This window comes from Mizuhopecten yessoensis, unplaced genomic scaffold, assembly GCF_002113885.1.
Source record: "Mizuhopecten yessoensis strain PY_sf001 unplaced genomic scaffold, ASM211388v2 scaffold716359, whole genome shotgun sequence".
NCBI classification, from domain to species: Eukaryota; Metazoa; Mollusca; class Bivalvia; order Pectinida; family Pectinidae; genus Mizuhopecten; species Mizuhopecten yessoensis.
In genome coordinates this window covers 987,194-1,004,724 of record NW_018480077.1, presented here as the reverse complement: position 1 = coordinate 1,004,724, position 17,531 = coordinate 987,194, and the positions used below count along the sequence as shown (strand labels likewise).

General features: G+C 34.4%; 1 protein-coding gene across 1 annotated transcript; it reads left to right on the top strand.

The window, feature by feature from the left end:
- The first annotated feature begins 98 nt into the window (after positions 1-98).
- Positions 99-10,421, top strand: LOC110443811. Its single transcript, XM_021488230.1, has 9 exons — positions 99-174; positions 1,232-1,439; positions 2,028-2,077; positions 2,741-2,817; positions 3,663-3,896; positions 4,262-4,420; positions 4,939-5,028; positions 5,412-5,547; positions 6,268-10,421. The coding sequence occupies exons 2-9, from the start codon at positions 1,267-1,269 to the stop codon at positions 6,831-6,833; spliced, it is 1,485 nt and encodes a 494-aa protein (XP_021343905.1). The 5' UTR covers positions 99-174; positions 1,232-1,266; the 3' UTR covers positions 6,834-10,421.
- The last annotated feature ends 7,110 nt before the right edge of the window (positions 10,422-17,531 follow it).

The window sequence follows — 17,531 nt, the reverse complement described above, 5'->3', positions numbered from 1 at the left end:
AAAAATAGGTGATTTACAAACATTCTGGTGACCAGGAAAAAAATGCTACTACATTCTAGGTATGTTGAGACTTTTCATTACTTCATATGATACAATTAGAAAAGTCCGAATGCATGGTTATTTGTGTAAACAACATGGCGCTCAGATAAAATCAAAGGTTCCATAATTTTGTTGGTAAGGAAACTGTTTGTCAGTATGAATAAGAATGTCATATTTTATTTAAGTACTCTTAAAGAAAACGTGGACAATATCATGTCATAAATAAATCCAACGCTTTTTGTATATATACCATCAAAACATGCTGCTGTAGGTACTAAGCTTACTAAAATTTAGTCAAAGGCCTATCTAGTTTCGAACATGGACTAGATGAGATCGATTATTTCCATTTAAAAGAGTTTATTGTTATAAATTTAAGAGATCTGACAACAGTCATGTTCAATCTAATTTGCTTCAAAACTTATTCTTTAGGCCTAATTGAAATCCAACTCAAACCTACAATGTAGCCGGAGTTTCCTCTGGCCCAGACAATAGACTCAGACATTTTTGACAGATAAGATGTCTGGATATTCCTGTCTATCTCTTAACCCTGAACTTGAGTATGTCAACAAAGAAAAAAGGTCATCAATGACCAGGTTGATCATTTATAAGAGTGTCTTGATATTCCTGAGTTTATATTCTGGTCTTTGTTGCTAATTGTTGCCATCTTATACTAGCAGTGAGAGTTATATTCACAGCTACTTTATCACAACATTGGTCAGGGGCCAAGGCCCAAGGTTGATAATGCATAATGTGGTCCCCTTAACATTGAGCCATATGTCTAACAATGGCAATTATTTTGGCGTACACAAAAAGTTATTAGTTGACAAATAGAAAAATTGTATTATTTTTGGTATTCTAACTATTCTTAAATAATTGGATATTTTTTTTTCAAATGAAAAGTATATGCTTAAGTGAGAAGATGTGTACAAAAACTTTCTACCCTTGTAATCTGTGATATTGTCATAATAATAAAAAGCATCACTACGAAAGTTACAATCGAATGATATCACATTTTAGCATAGTTGATGTAAAAGCAGACCTGAATATTCTGGCTTTATAGGTTTATGGTACACTAGTACTTTCACTGTGCCAGAATAGTGATAATGATCGTTACTATTGTTGAAGATTACAGAAGGAATAATAATAATGATTGCCGTAAGATAATTGTTTGTTATCTGCCCCTTGTTTTCAGATAAGTTACATCTGGTATTGTAAAGAATTCTTAAAATGCCTGCTGGAGGACAAGGGGACCGAGCTCTGTACGGCCATGTTGGCCATCCCCAGAATATGAACGCACTGCTCGACACTATCACCAAACTGAAGCAGGACCTTGCTCAAAGCCATGCAGAGAAACAGAATTTAGCAGGACAAATGAATGTCCTTATAACTCTTGTGAAGAGGTGAATAATGTCATGAAACTGTCATTGAATATTTTTACTTTATCATATAATCATTTTAGTGAAGTCTTCCATAAATATATTTGTTTTACTTTGCACTTAATAGACACTTCAATTTGTACAAACTGCTAAATTGTTTGGTTCAATGATGTCTTTGAATTGATAGATTTATGTAATGAAAGGATAAGATTATTAATTATCATGTCTAATGGCCAAACCTGTTGAATGCATGGTTATGATTTTAACGGCTATAGGCACATTATATGTACTTGTAGGTGCAAAGAAAACCATTCTATTGCTGCCCAGAGTTTACAAATTGATTTTTGTAACATTTATAAGTCTAAATCAACACCATGAGTAATCTAGATATATATATGTGTAAACTAAATGATAAAAAGGTCACTGAATTGTTCAAATGCATATTGGTATCAAAATTCAAAATCTTGATGTTAATTTATTTTCAATCTTTTGTCAGACATATAAAGGATCATATTTTTAAATAAATAAATTAATGTTGAAGTTACATTTTGTATTTAGAGAAATATTGAAATGGTTTGGAAATGAAAAAACAAAAACCTTTTGTTTTTCTAGGTCTTGGAGTGGAGACTTTAATGCTTCTTTACACCTGGGAAATATTATTGGTAAGCGAATTAATTTGTTCATAGATTCCTGATTGAATGAAAGGTTTCATTGTGTCACCTTATAGTCATTTTGGAAACACAATTCTTACATTGTCAAGAAAAATTGATACATAATAGTATATCCATTTTTGTATTGAGTGAACATTTGATTTAATAGGTTTATGCAGATGTTGAAAAAAATCATATTATTACATAGGGACATTATGACAAAGTCTGTTTTGAGAAATAAGTCTGTCTATATTAAACTTAAATTATACTTTGAAATGAAGTATAATTCTTGTCCTTCAAGACATATACTTTGGTCACTGGTCGTGCAATAATGCTAACTTGTGTAACTCTACAATTGTTTATCAGATTTATCAAAGCATATCGCTCAGTATATGAGAACAAAGCAAGGGAGTTTAAAAATAAATGTAATAAAATCAATCTATGGAAAAAAAGATCATTTACATTGCTTTTAGAAACATCACCATCCAAATGGGGGGAAAATGCATTAACTTCCATTTAGGTATGCAAGCAGCATGATTCTCACATTCAGCCCTTTTGATTACATACTTTTCCATGTATATATAATTCACTAGTATACAATGTAGCTAGCCCACTTCAAATACTTGCACAATTGTTTGGCTTTTCACATTTCACATATTTTGCTTTGGTCCACAGGTCTACAGCCTCCTGAGTTCATGCAACCATATCAGGATGGGAAACGCACAACCAACACACCTATTCCAGAGATAAAGGTATACATCGAGAACTGTTTGTGCTTCACCCCACGTAATAGCTGCAAATAGTTTGACTTTTCAAAACAATCCATGTGACCAGGTCAGGATGAGAGACCTGAAGCATGCATGGCCCAAGCAGCAGGTGTTTTTTTTCTGACAATGGAAGATTACTTTGGTGAATAATTTACCAATAGTGATAACTCCAGAATACACTTGTACATGCTAACCTACTGTCACAAACATTCTTAGTTCAAGATGTTTAATAAACAAATTAAACTTTTGTGTAAAAACTAAATTGTGATTTTCTGAAATTTTCACCAAAAGGAACGAATGTGCAATATTTGAATTCAGTATCATGACAAATAGGCCTCATATTGTTTACCATGACTACAAGGGCAAGGCACAGACTAACTGCTACTCCCTATATGCTCATATAGTGTCATTAGATGAGCATATGGGGGTGGGATTTAGTCTCTACCTCTCCCCTGTGACCATGACAATCATAATAAAAATACTTTTTTTACAAGGTATTCACTTTTGCCAATAATCAAAATTGCGTATGGACAAGTCCATCCTCGATATCCGGGGGTTACGCTCACCAATGATCTCTAGTCTCTACACTAGACTCTAGAGAGCTTAGGTGAGCGTAACCCCTGGATAACGAGGATGGGACAAGTCCAATATAAGACACTTCGAAGGTTTATTACTGGAATATAATAACAGTACATGTATGCTGATTATTTTTTTGTAGTAGGTAACTCTAAAACCAATTACAGCTTTACACTGTTTAAAGTTATTTAAGTAATATAATAAAAAATATTCATGTATATAATAACCTATTGTTTCTTTATTGTGTTTACCAGGAGAAGGTTGTGAGGGCTTGGGAGAGACTCGCTATCAAGCTTTTGGATAGGGAGTACGCCCAGATTCAGGAGGAAATCTATGCTCGTCAACAGGTTTACATGCAAAACAGACAGCTTTACATGGATGAAGTGATGCACAACCATGAACATGACATGGCTAAAACTACCGTTCCACTCCGCAACAGACATAAGACATACGAGGAGGTCGACAAACAATTCCTCAAAACTGTAGGGGTGAGTTAAAAAAAAGAACCTTTCACTTTCTTCACTAAAAAGAGGGATTTGTTATAGGGAATGCCTGTAACTTGTGATAATTTTTATTGATTTCGATTCATATGAATAATGTTGAATTTCATGATTTTTAATTTCATCTACAAGCTTCAGCATAGTTCCTATAGATCTGAGAGTTTGGAAGGATTTTTTCTCTGAAAGTCAATATATGCCTTTTTTTCAATGATATCCTCAGGGATTAAATCAAAATGTTTTTGGTGCAAGTGCCACCATTACTGTTTATTAAACTCAAAACTATAGGAAAATCACACTGGATATATATGTGATTAGTTTTCATAGTTAGTTGATGGTGGGTTTTTTTCTCTCAGACAAACCAGCCCCAAAGCCGTCCCACAAGTGGTACCAGTACAAGAGGGAGGATCAGATCTGCCCAGAAACAGCAGCGACCAAACGTGAAAGAGAACAACCCTGACGTGACTTTGAATGATCTTTTTGTACAGCCAACTGGAGACAGGAACAAAAATTCAGTATGTTTTCTGGTACCATTTTATTTTTGAAAAATATTTTTTTACTAAATCAAAATTCCAGTAGATTGATAAGAGTATAGCATTTTGAACAACTTGGACGGTCAAATTAAGATGTACACTAAAAATAGCTACATGCTGATCCTTATGGTGACAATATTTTCTCTAAAGCAGTGATAAATTATTAGAAAAAAAGGAAGAATAGTAATTTGGACACGATGAATTCATGATGATAAATTTGAAATATACATTTAGATATGAATGCAATGATGCATTCAAAATTATAAGATAATTATGCTAATTAAAATTTTATATATATATATATATATATATATATATCTAACACAAATCACAGTAAAATAAATGTGTTTAGTAGCACATATTGCAATCTTTTTATTCCTGCCATCACTTATATGGTTTGGGGGAAAGATTTCCATTCAAAGTATCCCAGTAATCTGACTGTGTCACAATCCATTCATTTTAATTTAATTGGGCATAAAAGTTGCTGATTTCTTTTTCAGGCTTTTTCTGGATTGTATCAAATGGAAAACGGTCGTGATAATAGAAACAAATACAGAGCACCATATGACGATCCTCAACGATATAAACAGGTAAACTATCCACTCCAACATTGTACTTATTCAGTTTAGTGTATAATTATTCTGCACATCAAATCGCATCAGATGAAGATTAAAAACAAATCAATTTGGTGGCCTATAGCTAAGGATATGCTCTCCACACAATTGCCAGTTGTGAAACTGCCTGATTTACGTATGAACAATTTTCTTTTTCAACAAAACCAAATCTAGATCCATGTAGCTTTATACCTTGCAATTGAAATACATGTTTTTGAAATTTTATTAAGTAATCTTGAAAGGGGATTGATATCTGTTATCCATGCGTCAAAATTTCAACATATTTAAGTACTAAACAAATCTATTTGACCTAGATGCAGTTTTTGTTTTTTCCCCTAACTTTATTGATTGATTTTCAGACAAATCTATTTAATTTGGATGCTGTGTTTGGTCCAGACGTCGGTGTTAAGAAACCTCGACCCGCCAGTGCATTCACTGCGACGACCAACAAAGACAAAGTTAATAACCAGAAACCAAGGCCTAAAAGTGCAAGTGGTATGTACTTAAATTACGTAACGATATTGGGTACTTTTAAATGAAGTTCCTTTACCTGAGATGTTATGCATACATGTAGCTGTCAATCACCCCTCAATAGGAGGGAGACTCCCTCAGTTTGAATTTAGTGTACATTTCCCTACAAGTGAGATGGAGAGGAAATCAGTTTGAGATTCTTGTTATCAAATGATTTACCTATCATATTTATAATGAATTGCTTCAAAGCAGTAGGTAGTTTCATATTATACCAGAAACCTCATGTGTTCAATGAAGGATATATTTAACATAAATTGTTCTATGTGTATATATAGTTAGCACTTTAAATATTGTGACCGGATGGTCGAGTGGTTATCAGTAAGTCACTAGTCTCACAGGTATAGACAGCCAGATTTGATTCCTTGTAAGAGTGGAATCCTAAGATCTGCCTATCCCCTGCCCAACCTATAGCTCTTCTTGACCTATTACTGGTGACAGTACACAAACATGTAGATATTGTGTCTCGGTTATTAGTCCCTCAGACAGTACAAAATACTGTAGATGTTGTGTCTCAGTCCTTGCAATAAGAGTAGCAGCTGCTATAGGGGACACTATGTTTGGAAGTGACTTCAGATTAAGCAACAATAGATAAGAACTCTTCATACTTATTAAAAACAGTTTTTGACCATCAATTTAGCTATTTGCATGTGTTCATTGACTTCTACTTTATTTTTGTCTTGCTAGTGTTCGTTACCCAGTTGCATGATCGACCATTGAAGTATGAAGTGACACATCCTGTCAGCAACAAACCCTCTACAAAGAAGAAACCAGCACAGAAACAGCGACTTAAATCAGCCAGTGTACCTAAAATGAACATCATACAGGAACAAGGAGGGGATGAAACTCCGGAACAGGATACAGAATCTCTCTCCAGCTACCAGCAGTCACATGACTCTCCACCTAGTGCTCCAGTGGCGACACCTGCTCCAGACAATCCCGATAATTTTGATGTGAATTCAGAGACAGACTTTAATCAAGGTGTGGATGATGTGTATCGTGAGGATGCACCGTCTAGTCCAGGTTTACAGCAGGACAGGTACAGTAGTGACTCGTCGGATGAGGAGCCTCCTGAGGACCACATAGGCGAGCATCTTAGGGTACGTGTTGGCTCAGCCACCAACAAACCGAAGAGTGTCGCCAAGTTTGTAACCGACATGAAAGTCATGGAGGACATGGAGAAGGATTTCAAAAAGTCGGCAGCAACGCTACAGAAACGTCTTGGAATAGCAGACATGGGCATGATCAAGTAAAAGGAGTCATATTAAATGTTTCATGCGTCATTGGTTAAACAACATTTTTACTCCAATTTTCATCAAAGGAATTTTCATATTTTCAAAAGTTCTTGCATGCTTAATGTTGTTTTCTGCTGGTTAGTTTAAATAGACACAGATTTTTTTATAAATGTCGCTAAAATTAAACAGACTTAAACTTAAACATGATTTTTTTTGGAATGGGTTTCTATAAAAGGGTGCTACCACAGGACTTATATAGGTATTCTCATTAAAGGATTCCATTACCATTTCAAAACCTCAAATCGCTACCTTGAGTGATCAACAAAGCACCCTTGATTTTTAACAATTGGACAGTTGGGTCTTTATAATGGTTTCATAGCCATTTGATCATACATTGAGTACATGGGTGATCCCTTGATGGACCTGATAGCAAATTGTAGATTTACTTAGAAATTGGTGTTGTTTTTGGCCATTGTGAATAGAACAATGGAAGGAGAGCCTGTGATTTAGTAAAGTTTGCTTCATTTTAAAGTTAATTCAGTTTGTTGCTGAAGTCCATATTGTTAGACTTAAGTTTTACATGAATTATGAAACAAGTTATTTTCAACATATATTCATCACTCCTAATGGAAGCGCACAGGGAGTGTGACAGGAAATCCGGAAAAGGCTCACTAGGTAAGCCAATACCTTTCCACACCCAACTGTGGAGTCAAAGCTGAGTCATCTTGTTAAAAGGCAAGTGTGCTATCCACTGCGTCACCACCGAAACCCCTCGTAGATGTATGTTGTTGTCAGAGATCTTACAATGTTTGTAAATATGAAAATATGCCAACATCTTGAATGCATTTCCAAATGATGTACCCGGTATACAATAATTTTACAGTCTTTCTCCTGCCTGATACTTAAAGTTGTAACTATGATCAAGCAATCACTTGAGACCTACGTAATCATACTGTTGGCTGTTAGGTACATCACAGGACGTCGCTCATTAATTCCACAATAATCAATGTTTTACAACATCCTGCTGTCCGTCATTTGTGAATGAATCAATAACTCCAGGCAGCATCATTTAGCAGCTATACATGAAGCCAAAAATAAAAAGTTTTTCTCACAAAGGCCCCTTTAATATTATTTTTGTATCGTTATAACATTACAAAGTTATGGTGCAAAAGTTGCTAAATTTGTTAGGAAAGCAAATTTTAGCATTTCAATTTTCAGATTCTTCTTGTGAAAGATAATTGAAAAAACTGTGTTTGTTAATTGTTAAAACAGATGTTAATTTTGATTAACCTACATATAAAGTTAAAAAGATACTAGTAGATCAAGGCCAAAACAAATCAATTTCTCTTGTCATGTTACTGTCTCAGTGTTATTTTTATTTTTTCAATGTGTTTTTTTTTATTGCAAAACCATTCAGTGAGGGACAGACCAGTTACATCCAGACATTGTCTTGGTCTAAACTGTTTTTTTTTTAAAAGCATGCCTTATATATGGTGCAGCCCGAGTTTCCTCTGGCCCTAACACCAGACTTAGACATTTTGACATATAGATGGCACACCAGACATCTAGATATGGTGATAATTAAATGAGCTCTGCCATACTCTACATGATATTGTATGTTTAAAGAAACCTGTCCAATCTGAACCCTGAGTATTCTGATATCCTGTTTTATGTTTTTGATGGAATAACCCTTTCCTTAGGCTTGAAGCCACAGTAAAAAGTAACAGATTTTGAAAGAGACTTAAATAGTATAAAATTATTCTGATGCACTTCATTGCATCCACGTGGTTGGATATCTTAATCTTAATGTAGTGATACCATTTATAGAGAGATTGAACAAAAGGGATGGGAGATTTATCAGAGATTTTGTTATTATAGAAATGATGTCATTTTATAAGATGTATATTAGACTTAAAATGGTGTCAGGAAATTTAAATATAATTAACCAGAGAAAGAGTTGTGTAGTGGACAGTTTAATATCATGTATAGGAATAGTGCAATGTTGTTGTTTTTTCAGAGCTTTACTTACTAAATGACATTATTAAATGATAAAGATAATGACATTCAGGGTATCATTTAGAACTGTCAAGATGTACAGTACCAAATTCTACCTAATCATTGTCCATGCTACTATAAACACTGGATCTTCATTCTAGCTGCCATAAATATCTTTGAAATTTGTTTTAAAAGCAAACTCAACATCATCCATATCATCAACAAAATATCATTAATGCCACAACAAAATTAGAGGAGAGAAAATAGAGAAATTTCACTATCATCTTTGGATTTCAACTAAATAATATTGCATGTAAAATTTTCACTGAAAAACATTTATAACGCTTTGATTTATGAAAAAATAGGGCTTACTAACATATCATTCCTTTAAGTGCCTATTCAATTTTGCAATTGACAAGTGCCCTGGGTGCTTATTACATTGAATATGGTATTTACACATAATAACTAAACCAGAGTTTTATCATAGTTAACATACCTTGTGATCAGAAGAGCTTCGACCAAAGGTATCCATTACTACATATTAATTCATGAAACAGTCAAACTAGAATAGCATAGTAGGTCTGGGGTATCGACATATCACTGTTGATCATATAACTTTGTCAATTAGAATATCTATATATATATATAGTTTGGATTCCATATTTGAAAACTTGTAATTTTCTGTTACAATAGTACATTAACCCTTTCACCCCTAGGTAACTTTACTCATTTATTAGGTTGAGTCCATTATGGTCTACTGTGGTGAAAGGGTTAAATTTAGACTGTCCAGATCAAATTTCCTTCTTGGTTCAGTCAGAGACGTGTTATATACGTGTCTGGTTCAGTCAATCCATAGTACATATGTGTACATTTCATTTTTATGTATTTCTTCATTCCAAGCAAGTTTTCGTTATAACCGTTGCCCTAGTTTTGAGATTATATATACATGTTCTAAGTATTATAGTTAAGATGGCTTCATCATTTGAAAAATCTTTGTTTGTTACTCTCAGGTTTTTTATGAGGATGGGGTTAAAATTTTCAAATATAAATTTAAAATATATCATATATTAGAGAAATGCAGGTGGGGGCACTTTAACGAGAAAGGGCAATTAATGTTGATCATAAAATTACATTGTTGATCACACCAACAGAAAACATAAAAATGGTACTTCTACTGCAACTATATATTCCAATGTTATTTTATCTCCAGTTTAAGGTATTAAGGGCTTTTCTCCTCATATTATCTGCATAATTTTTTATTGTCTTTGAGTTTTGTTTTTACAAACACTTGTTAACATTGTTCAAACCAGAATTATATTTATGAAACTGTCTTTATACCTATATTTTTTTTTCTATTCTACACAAACTTAATTGTAATGAAGACAAGAGTGAGAATGTAATAATGTTTATTGTTGTCACCAAATAGATAGTAAAACACACCTAACAAACTTGTATTTAGTATAAACATTTTTTTTCAAACAGATAACTAAGTTTATCACATAATCGGCCTGTTGTCCAGTGAATTCGTCCGTGTAATATTGTTACATATGTCACTAGTGTAATATACCCTGGAGTGTTTTTCATTGGCTGTGCCAGTCAGAAATTGATTGTGACGTCATAATATGGACAATGACGTGACGTCATAAATTGTGAATATCGCAACAAAATGGCTGCATGTCTCCGTTTGATTAAGCCCTCTACATTTTGGCTTTAAAACCTGTCAAAATGTAAGTTTTCTGAGTTATGTGATAAAAAGTATCTCAAATTTATTTTCATTTCATATAAGCTTCATGAAATTCGTCTCCAAGTTTTAATTTTTGCTCACCAAGGCTCACAAAAATAAAAACTCCTAATACTCGTTTCATAAAATCTCATATGAAATGAAAACTCATTTAAGATCCAATATATATTTTACTCTGAACTGAACATTCATACTTTTCTATCAAATTGTTTTTGAATTTTGAAAGCAAGTGTGTTTAATATTTTTTTATTTGGAAAACTGGTTTAGGTTGATTAACACTGTGCTGTATTGACACACTGGTGAAGGGTTTGTTTGTAGATATTGATAACGTTTTGAAAATCAACTATGCATTAAGGTATATATTCTTGTAATGTTAATTTAATTTAATTCTTTATTTGTTTAGAGGATTACGAACAGCCCAAGGGCTACTAGTCGCTTTCCTCTTGTAATGTTCAATCTTATGTCAAAATTATATTGCTTATTAATCAATTTTTGCACAAAAGTTTACTTACAAAACATATTTTGCCAAATTTTACAATAGTATATATAACTAAGTGAAAGATCTTGTGGCAAAAATGCTTAAAACTTTTATGACAAATGAAATGTGACATTCTTGTGCTATAGATTTTTGTGTTGGCAGTTCTGTGGCAGCATCTAGATATTACACTTTATGACAGTCAGGTATCCTTGATGTTGTTGTTGTTGTTGTTCAGATATTGGTTTCTGGTAGATATCTGTTAAAAAAATTGTCAGCTTTTGATGTATATTACCCCAATACTGAGCTCTTGATGATTTGATTGGGCCACGTTGGCTATATAAGTGTTTAAGGTGTCTGACATCTGTGATCAGTAGCCCTCCAGCACTTGGTCATGGGTTTGAGACCTACATGGAGCAGTTGCCAGCTACTGCCAGCACTCGGATTTCTACCACCACCAAAACCAGGCACATTCTTAAATGACCAAAGCTGTTGAAAGGATTTAAGCACAAACAAACCAAACTTGATGATTGACTATCAAAGTCCTTGAACTGGGATATGGTTTGCAATTGCTCTCTGTCACAGTGGTAATGATAAGTTTTCACCTCAATACCTGCAATGTAGCTCAATAGGCAGATATTTAATAAGGATGCTGGACCATGCAGCATCTGATTGGCTAAAGATTTACGGGTGGCAGTTTTCAAAGGAATGACATTATCCTATGATGTAACTTGGTGAGGTTACAAATCAATTCATTACCTATAGGTCAAGAGAGTGAGATTCTGATTACAGGGCAACTTTTCTGGCAGATGAAACCAATCCCAGCTGTATACATTAAGCATATTATAGCACTGTACAATTACAACACACTAATTATCAACACGTCTCTCTATATATAACACAGTATAATTATGTCACATTCTGTGGTACAAATCAATAAATGCACTACAATAACAGCACAATCATATTATTCATATTTTACATAACATTATGTAATATCCCCTAAATATAAATATATAATTTACTCCTTTCATACGTCATACATGCTCATACACTGTCCCACCAAGCTGTCACACAGCCAGGAGAGCCAGGACAGCATGTTATGAAAGTGTATTTTAGTCTTCCTAGTTACTTCCCTTCATACATGCTCATATGCTAAGCATCCCTCCCATCATTCAACCAGACGCTGCAGACAACAAGAGTCTGGTTGAACAAGACTACCAATTAACAAGTCCATGTAAGTACAACATGGTTCAATATTAGGTCACATAGTGTAGGTCATATCAGCAAGACTTCTATTTATACAATACTCTACAATTACAGCACAGTCATTATTAACAAATCTATGTAAGTTCAACATATTACAATAAGGTCACATAGTGTCCGTCATATCAAAAAGGTCTTATTATCTAAACAACACAGGTCAATTACTATGTACATATAAGTATCATTAGTACTCTTTTAATTTACTGAACACTGAGTCAATTATTTTCTGATGAGATGTAGATGTTGCAATGCTCAAAGTATTGAAGAACTTATCTTACAGCTTTCAGTGTTATTTTGAGGGTACTGCATTCGCTGGTGATTAGAATTTTCTTTTGATAGTTCATTTGAAGGTACCGCATTCAATGGTGATTTGGTGTTCTGCCTTCAGCAATGGTTAGAAGGAACTGCCTTCAACAGTAATTTGAGGGTACTGCATTCATGGTAATTTGTGGGTACTGCCTTAGCAGTGTTGTTAGGATACAGACTTTAGAGATGATTTGAGGGAACTGCCTGCAGCCTTACTTTGAGGGTAATTCGATGGTGATTTTTTGGTACTTGTATTGCCTTAAATGGTGATTTTAGGATATGGCTTTTATTCAATTGACTAACCTATCTTTAACATAGAGACTGTTATTCAAGATGTGTGTGTATGAGTGACCAACATACCCTGTCTCCTGCATACACACACGCAAGCACGCATACACTACACACATGGAGGCACGTTCTTATATGACCTTAGTCTTAGCTGTTAATAGGATGTTAAACAAAATTAAACCAAACCAAACCAAGTATGAGTGTATCAAGAAAATGTGTTCATAGAGGTGTTATGTATATTCAGATGTTTTATTTTACATATATATTCATTGTGTTTATTTTAACTTAAGTTATTCTTGGATTGAATTTGTTTGTTTCGTGTATTTCTGTGATGTATTTTTAAAGAATTGGTACTTTTTGAGAACATGAATATTTGTATTATTCAAAGCCAACATCCATGTAACAAATGTTACAATTTATATGTCTTTTAAGCAGACGACAAATTTTGTGAAAAGTAATAAGTTTAAGATTGATAACAAAGAAACATATAAGTACCTTTTTTATTTTACTTTTTTCCTTGGATATTTGAATAGAAAAATACATACATGTATATATTTTCTATTAAAATAGCCATAATTAATACATAGCTGTGGGTGTCATTGCATAGATTATGATGTCACCATGATAACGTTGGACAGCACTGAATCTTGATGACAGATGTATCTTATTTGTTGAGGAATTGAAAAAAAGACATGAACATCACCTGTTTTCATATAATGTTCCAGTATAACGCTAGTACGACATATTTCTTGTGATTGCTATCTGTAACTAGTACACAGTTTAATATAGTTGCGTCCAGTGTATAAAGGCGGCCTATGTGAAAAGAATGGTGTGGTACATATGTCATATGTCTCAAATATTATCAAGTATATATATATTTATTTATATTCGCATCTTTTTAAATACTTCCGTCCTGATATTTTGAAATAATTTGCCTTTTATACTTGATTTAGTACTATGTAATTAATGCATATTCAAATAAAACTACTAATTTGACAAGCCTTCAATGTCATCTGATTCTGTAATACCTGTAAACGAAATTTGTAAAACATGACAAAATGAACTTTGTGTATTAGCTGCCAATTTTGCTATTAAATTATTTTGGAGAGGGAAAAAACTGGAGAGCATGAAATCTGACCATAAGCGTTGACGTTGGAATTTTTAAATATATACACTATGTATCATCAATAATTATATGTAAAAAAAAGGCGAACAGCTACAGACTGCCATTTCTAAAGTACCTCAACACGACATTCTGGTAATAATGGGAGATCTTAATGCAAAAGTAGGACCAGATAACACTGATGCTGAGCATGTCATGGGCAGGCATGGTTGCGGGGTGAAAAATGAGAATGGCGAGCGCATTATCGATCTTTGTCTTTGCAATAAATTGGTGATAGGAGGGACCATCTTTCCTGATAAAAACATCCATAAACTAACTAGGAAATCACTGGATGGAAGAACAGTAAACCAGATCGGCCACATATTGGTGCAGACGTAAATAGTGATCACTATCTACTGAAAGCCACCATCTTATTAAAACTTAGAAAGGCACCACTAAAAATCAGAACAGAAAGAGACTAGACACAGCAAGTCTGAAGTCAACAAATGTCAAAAAGCATTTTGCTTAGAATTAAAAAATCAGTTTAGTGTACTAGACAACTCTGATGATGGAGAAGGCAGTATACAGGAGAAGTGGGATAACATCAAAGACATTTATGTAAAGACTGCAGAAAAGACAGTTGGTCACAATACAAAAATGATCAAAGATTGGCTAACACATGAAACTTGGCAAAAAGTTGAAGAAAGAAAAACTATAAAACAAAAAATAGTAAATACAAAATCCAAAAGGCTACAAGATCAACTGCAAGTTACATACAGAACAAAAGACAAAGATGTTAAAAGAAATGCAAGAAAAGATAAAAGGCAATATCTGGAAGACCTGACAAAAAAGGCAGAACAAGTAGCCATTCTGGGAGAGTTAAGTACTGTATACAAAATCACCAAGCAACTTTGTGGAACATCAAGTGCCCAGACAGCCCATGTAAACGACAAAAATGGCAATACATTGAGAACAGAACGTGAACAAGCAGAAAGATGTGTACAACATTTTAAAGAGGTATTGAACTGCCCTGAGCCTGATGTCATAGCTGATCCAGAACCAGCAGAAGTGGATTTAAACATCAATACAGAGCCACCAACTACAGAAGAAGTAAGAAATGCCATTAATTCTTTGAAAACAGGCAAGGCACCAAGCATCGACTTCATCCACGCAGAGATGTTAAATGCAAACCTAGATACATCATCCAAGGTACTTCACAATCTTTTTTTCGTCACTTGCAAAGAAGGGGACATATCATCAGACTGGAGCGAAGGCCTCATTGTGAAATTACCAAAGAATGGTCATCTGCGTAAATGTGACAACTGGAAAGTGATAACACTACTCTCTGTCCCTTGTAAAGTGTTCTTATTTTTTTTTAAAAAGGAATTGATAAAGTCGGAGATGAAAAACTTAGAGAAGAACAAGCAGGCTTTAGAAGATAGAGAGGATGCATTGACAAAATTTGCATACTCCGGAACATCTTTGAGCAATGCATAGAATGGAACGCACCACTTTTCATTAATTTTATTGATTTTAAAAAGGCTTTTGATAGTATACATAGAGAAACTCTTTTGAGAATTATAAGATCATATGGAATTCCAACACAAATGTTGACGCTAATAAAGGCCTTCTACAACAGCTTTAAATGCAGCATCATCCTTGGTAGCTCTATCTCAGACTCATTTGAAGTAATATCTGGTGTAAGATAGGGATGCATTATGTCACCCATCTTGTTGTTATTGGCTATTGACTGGATACAAAGGCATACAACATCAGACAAGAGAAGGGGTATCCAGTGGACCATGTTTAGCCAGTTAGAAGATCTGGATTTGGCTGATGACATAGCCGAACTATCAACAAGTGAACACCTCCAAGAGAAGACCAACATACTTAACAACTATGCAAAGCAAACTGGTCTGAACGTAAATGCCAACAAGACCAAGGTAATGTCAATAAACACCAGAAATACAACACCAATTACAATCAATGATCTGCCAGTAGAAAGTGTTGAAGATTTCACATATCTTGGAAGCGTTATAAGTAAAGATAATGGGACAGGAAAGGATATAATGGCAAGACTTGCCAAGGTACGCGCTACATTTGAAAGACTTCATTCAATCTGGAAGTCCAACCAATACAGTCTAAGGGCCAAACTACGAATCTATAACAGCAATGTGAAATATGTCCTACTGTATGGTTCGGAAAGTTGGCGTGTGTTAGTAAGTGACCTTCTGACAAAGAAAGATCAATAAAATATTCTGGCCAAACAAGATCAGCAACAAGAGCCTTTTGGAGAAATTTAATGCTAGCATTACATCAGAAATCAAACAACGAAGATTAAGATCGTTAGGCCATGTACTGAGAATGCCACAACACCGCACAACTAAAACAGCTTTATATTGGACACCATCAGGAAAAAAGAAACGAGGGAGACCACGAATCACCTGGCGAAGAACAGTAACAGCAGAATTAGAAGAACTGGGTTACACATGGGGCCAAGCCCAGTACATGGTTAAGGACAGAGAGAAGTGGAGGCAGTTTGGTGTGGCCTTATGTCCCACTGGGGATGAAGAGGATAAGTAAAAAGTAAATATACTATGTATTATATTTAAAAACTACAACTACAACGCTTATGATGATAATTGATATATTTATATATACACAATGTTTATATACATATTAATAAGAGTGTAATGGAAGGTATGTAGAGAAAAAGTTTGCATGTATTCGCAGCAAAATCATTAGAGGGAAAGGCTCGGAAACAGCTAACAAGGTATACCGTTCCTTTTCTATGACGAACACCGGTTGGCTGTCCATACAGTTGGGTGTTGAAACAAAGCTGCAACGTTCCAGGGGTGAGCAGTGTATGCCTGTATGAGTTTCTCTGGCATCAAACCATGCATAAATGACAGAGTTACTATAGTATGTTCTTTGGATACTGACTGAATATCATCTATAATAGACCTGATTCATATAAAGACCCCAGATGAATGTCGGAAGAAGGAAGAAGGCCCCAGAAGAATAAGTGTAAAAGAAATTCAGATTTCGTGATCTGAATGACTCTCCCTTCAGCATGTTCTTGCGCCACGTCTTCATACTACCTAGGCCCGGCTGGACATATGTAGCAAATGGCGATCTACATATTATTTATAATGCAAACCTGCGAGCTTTTCAGGATGGGCCCTACGTATCGAGAGACTCCTACATTAATTGGAATGTAAATTTCTAGCTAATTATGGATTCTGTGGACGACTACCCCAGACAATTGGTAACACGAGAGCATGCTGATTTGGATACACTTTCAGAGTGGGCCACATCAATCAGGTCAATCATTCTAAAAACAATTCGATGCTTGAAATCTAAAATGAAAACAAAACACCAGTCTGCATTTTTTTTTTTTTTTTTTTATAATTTTTTTTTTTGAAACATTTTTAGCATTACAGAATAATTACAGTATTAATTTTCACACTCATTTTCATTCTTCAACCAACATTTAATACAAATTTGTAATGTTTTTTTAGAGAGAGAGAGAGAGAGAGAGAG

Coding starts and splice junctions, on each gene's coding strand:
- LOC110443811 (XM_021488230.1), top strand. CDS start 1,267: ATGCCTGCTGGAGGACAAGGGGACCGAGCTCTGTACGGCCATGTTGGC. Junction 2,818..3,662: donor CACCTATTCCAGAGATAAAG/GTATACATCGAG, acceptor TGTGTTTACCAG/GAGAAGGTTGTGAGGGCTTG. Junction 5,029..5,411: donor ATCCTCAACGATATAAACAG/GTAAACTATCCA, acceptor ATTGATTTTCAG/ACAAATCTATTTAATTTGGA.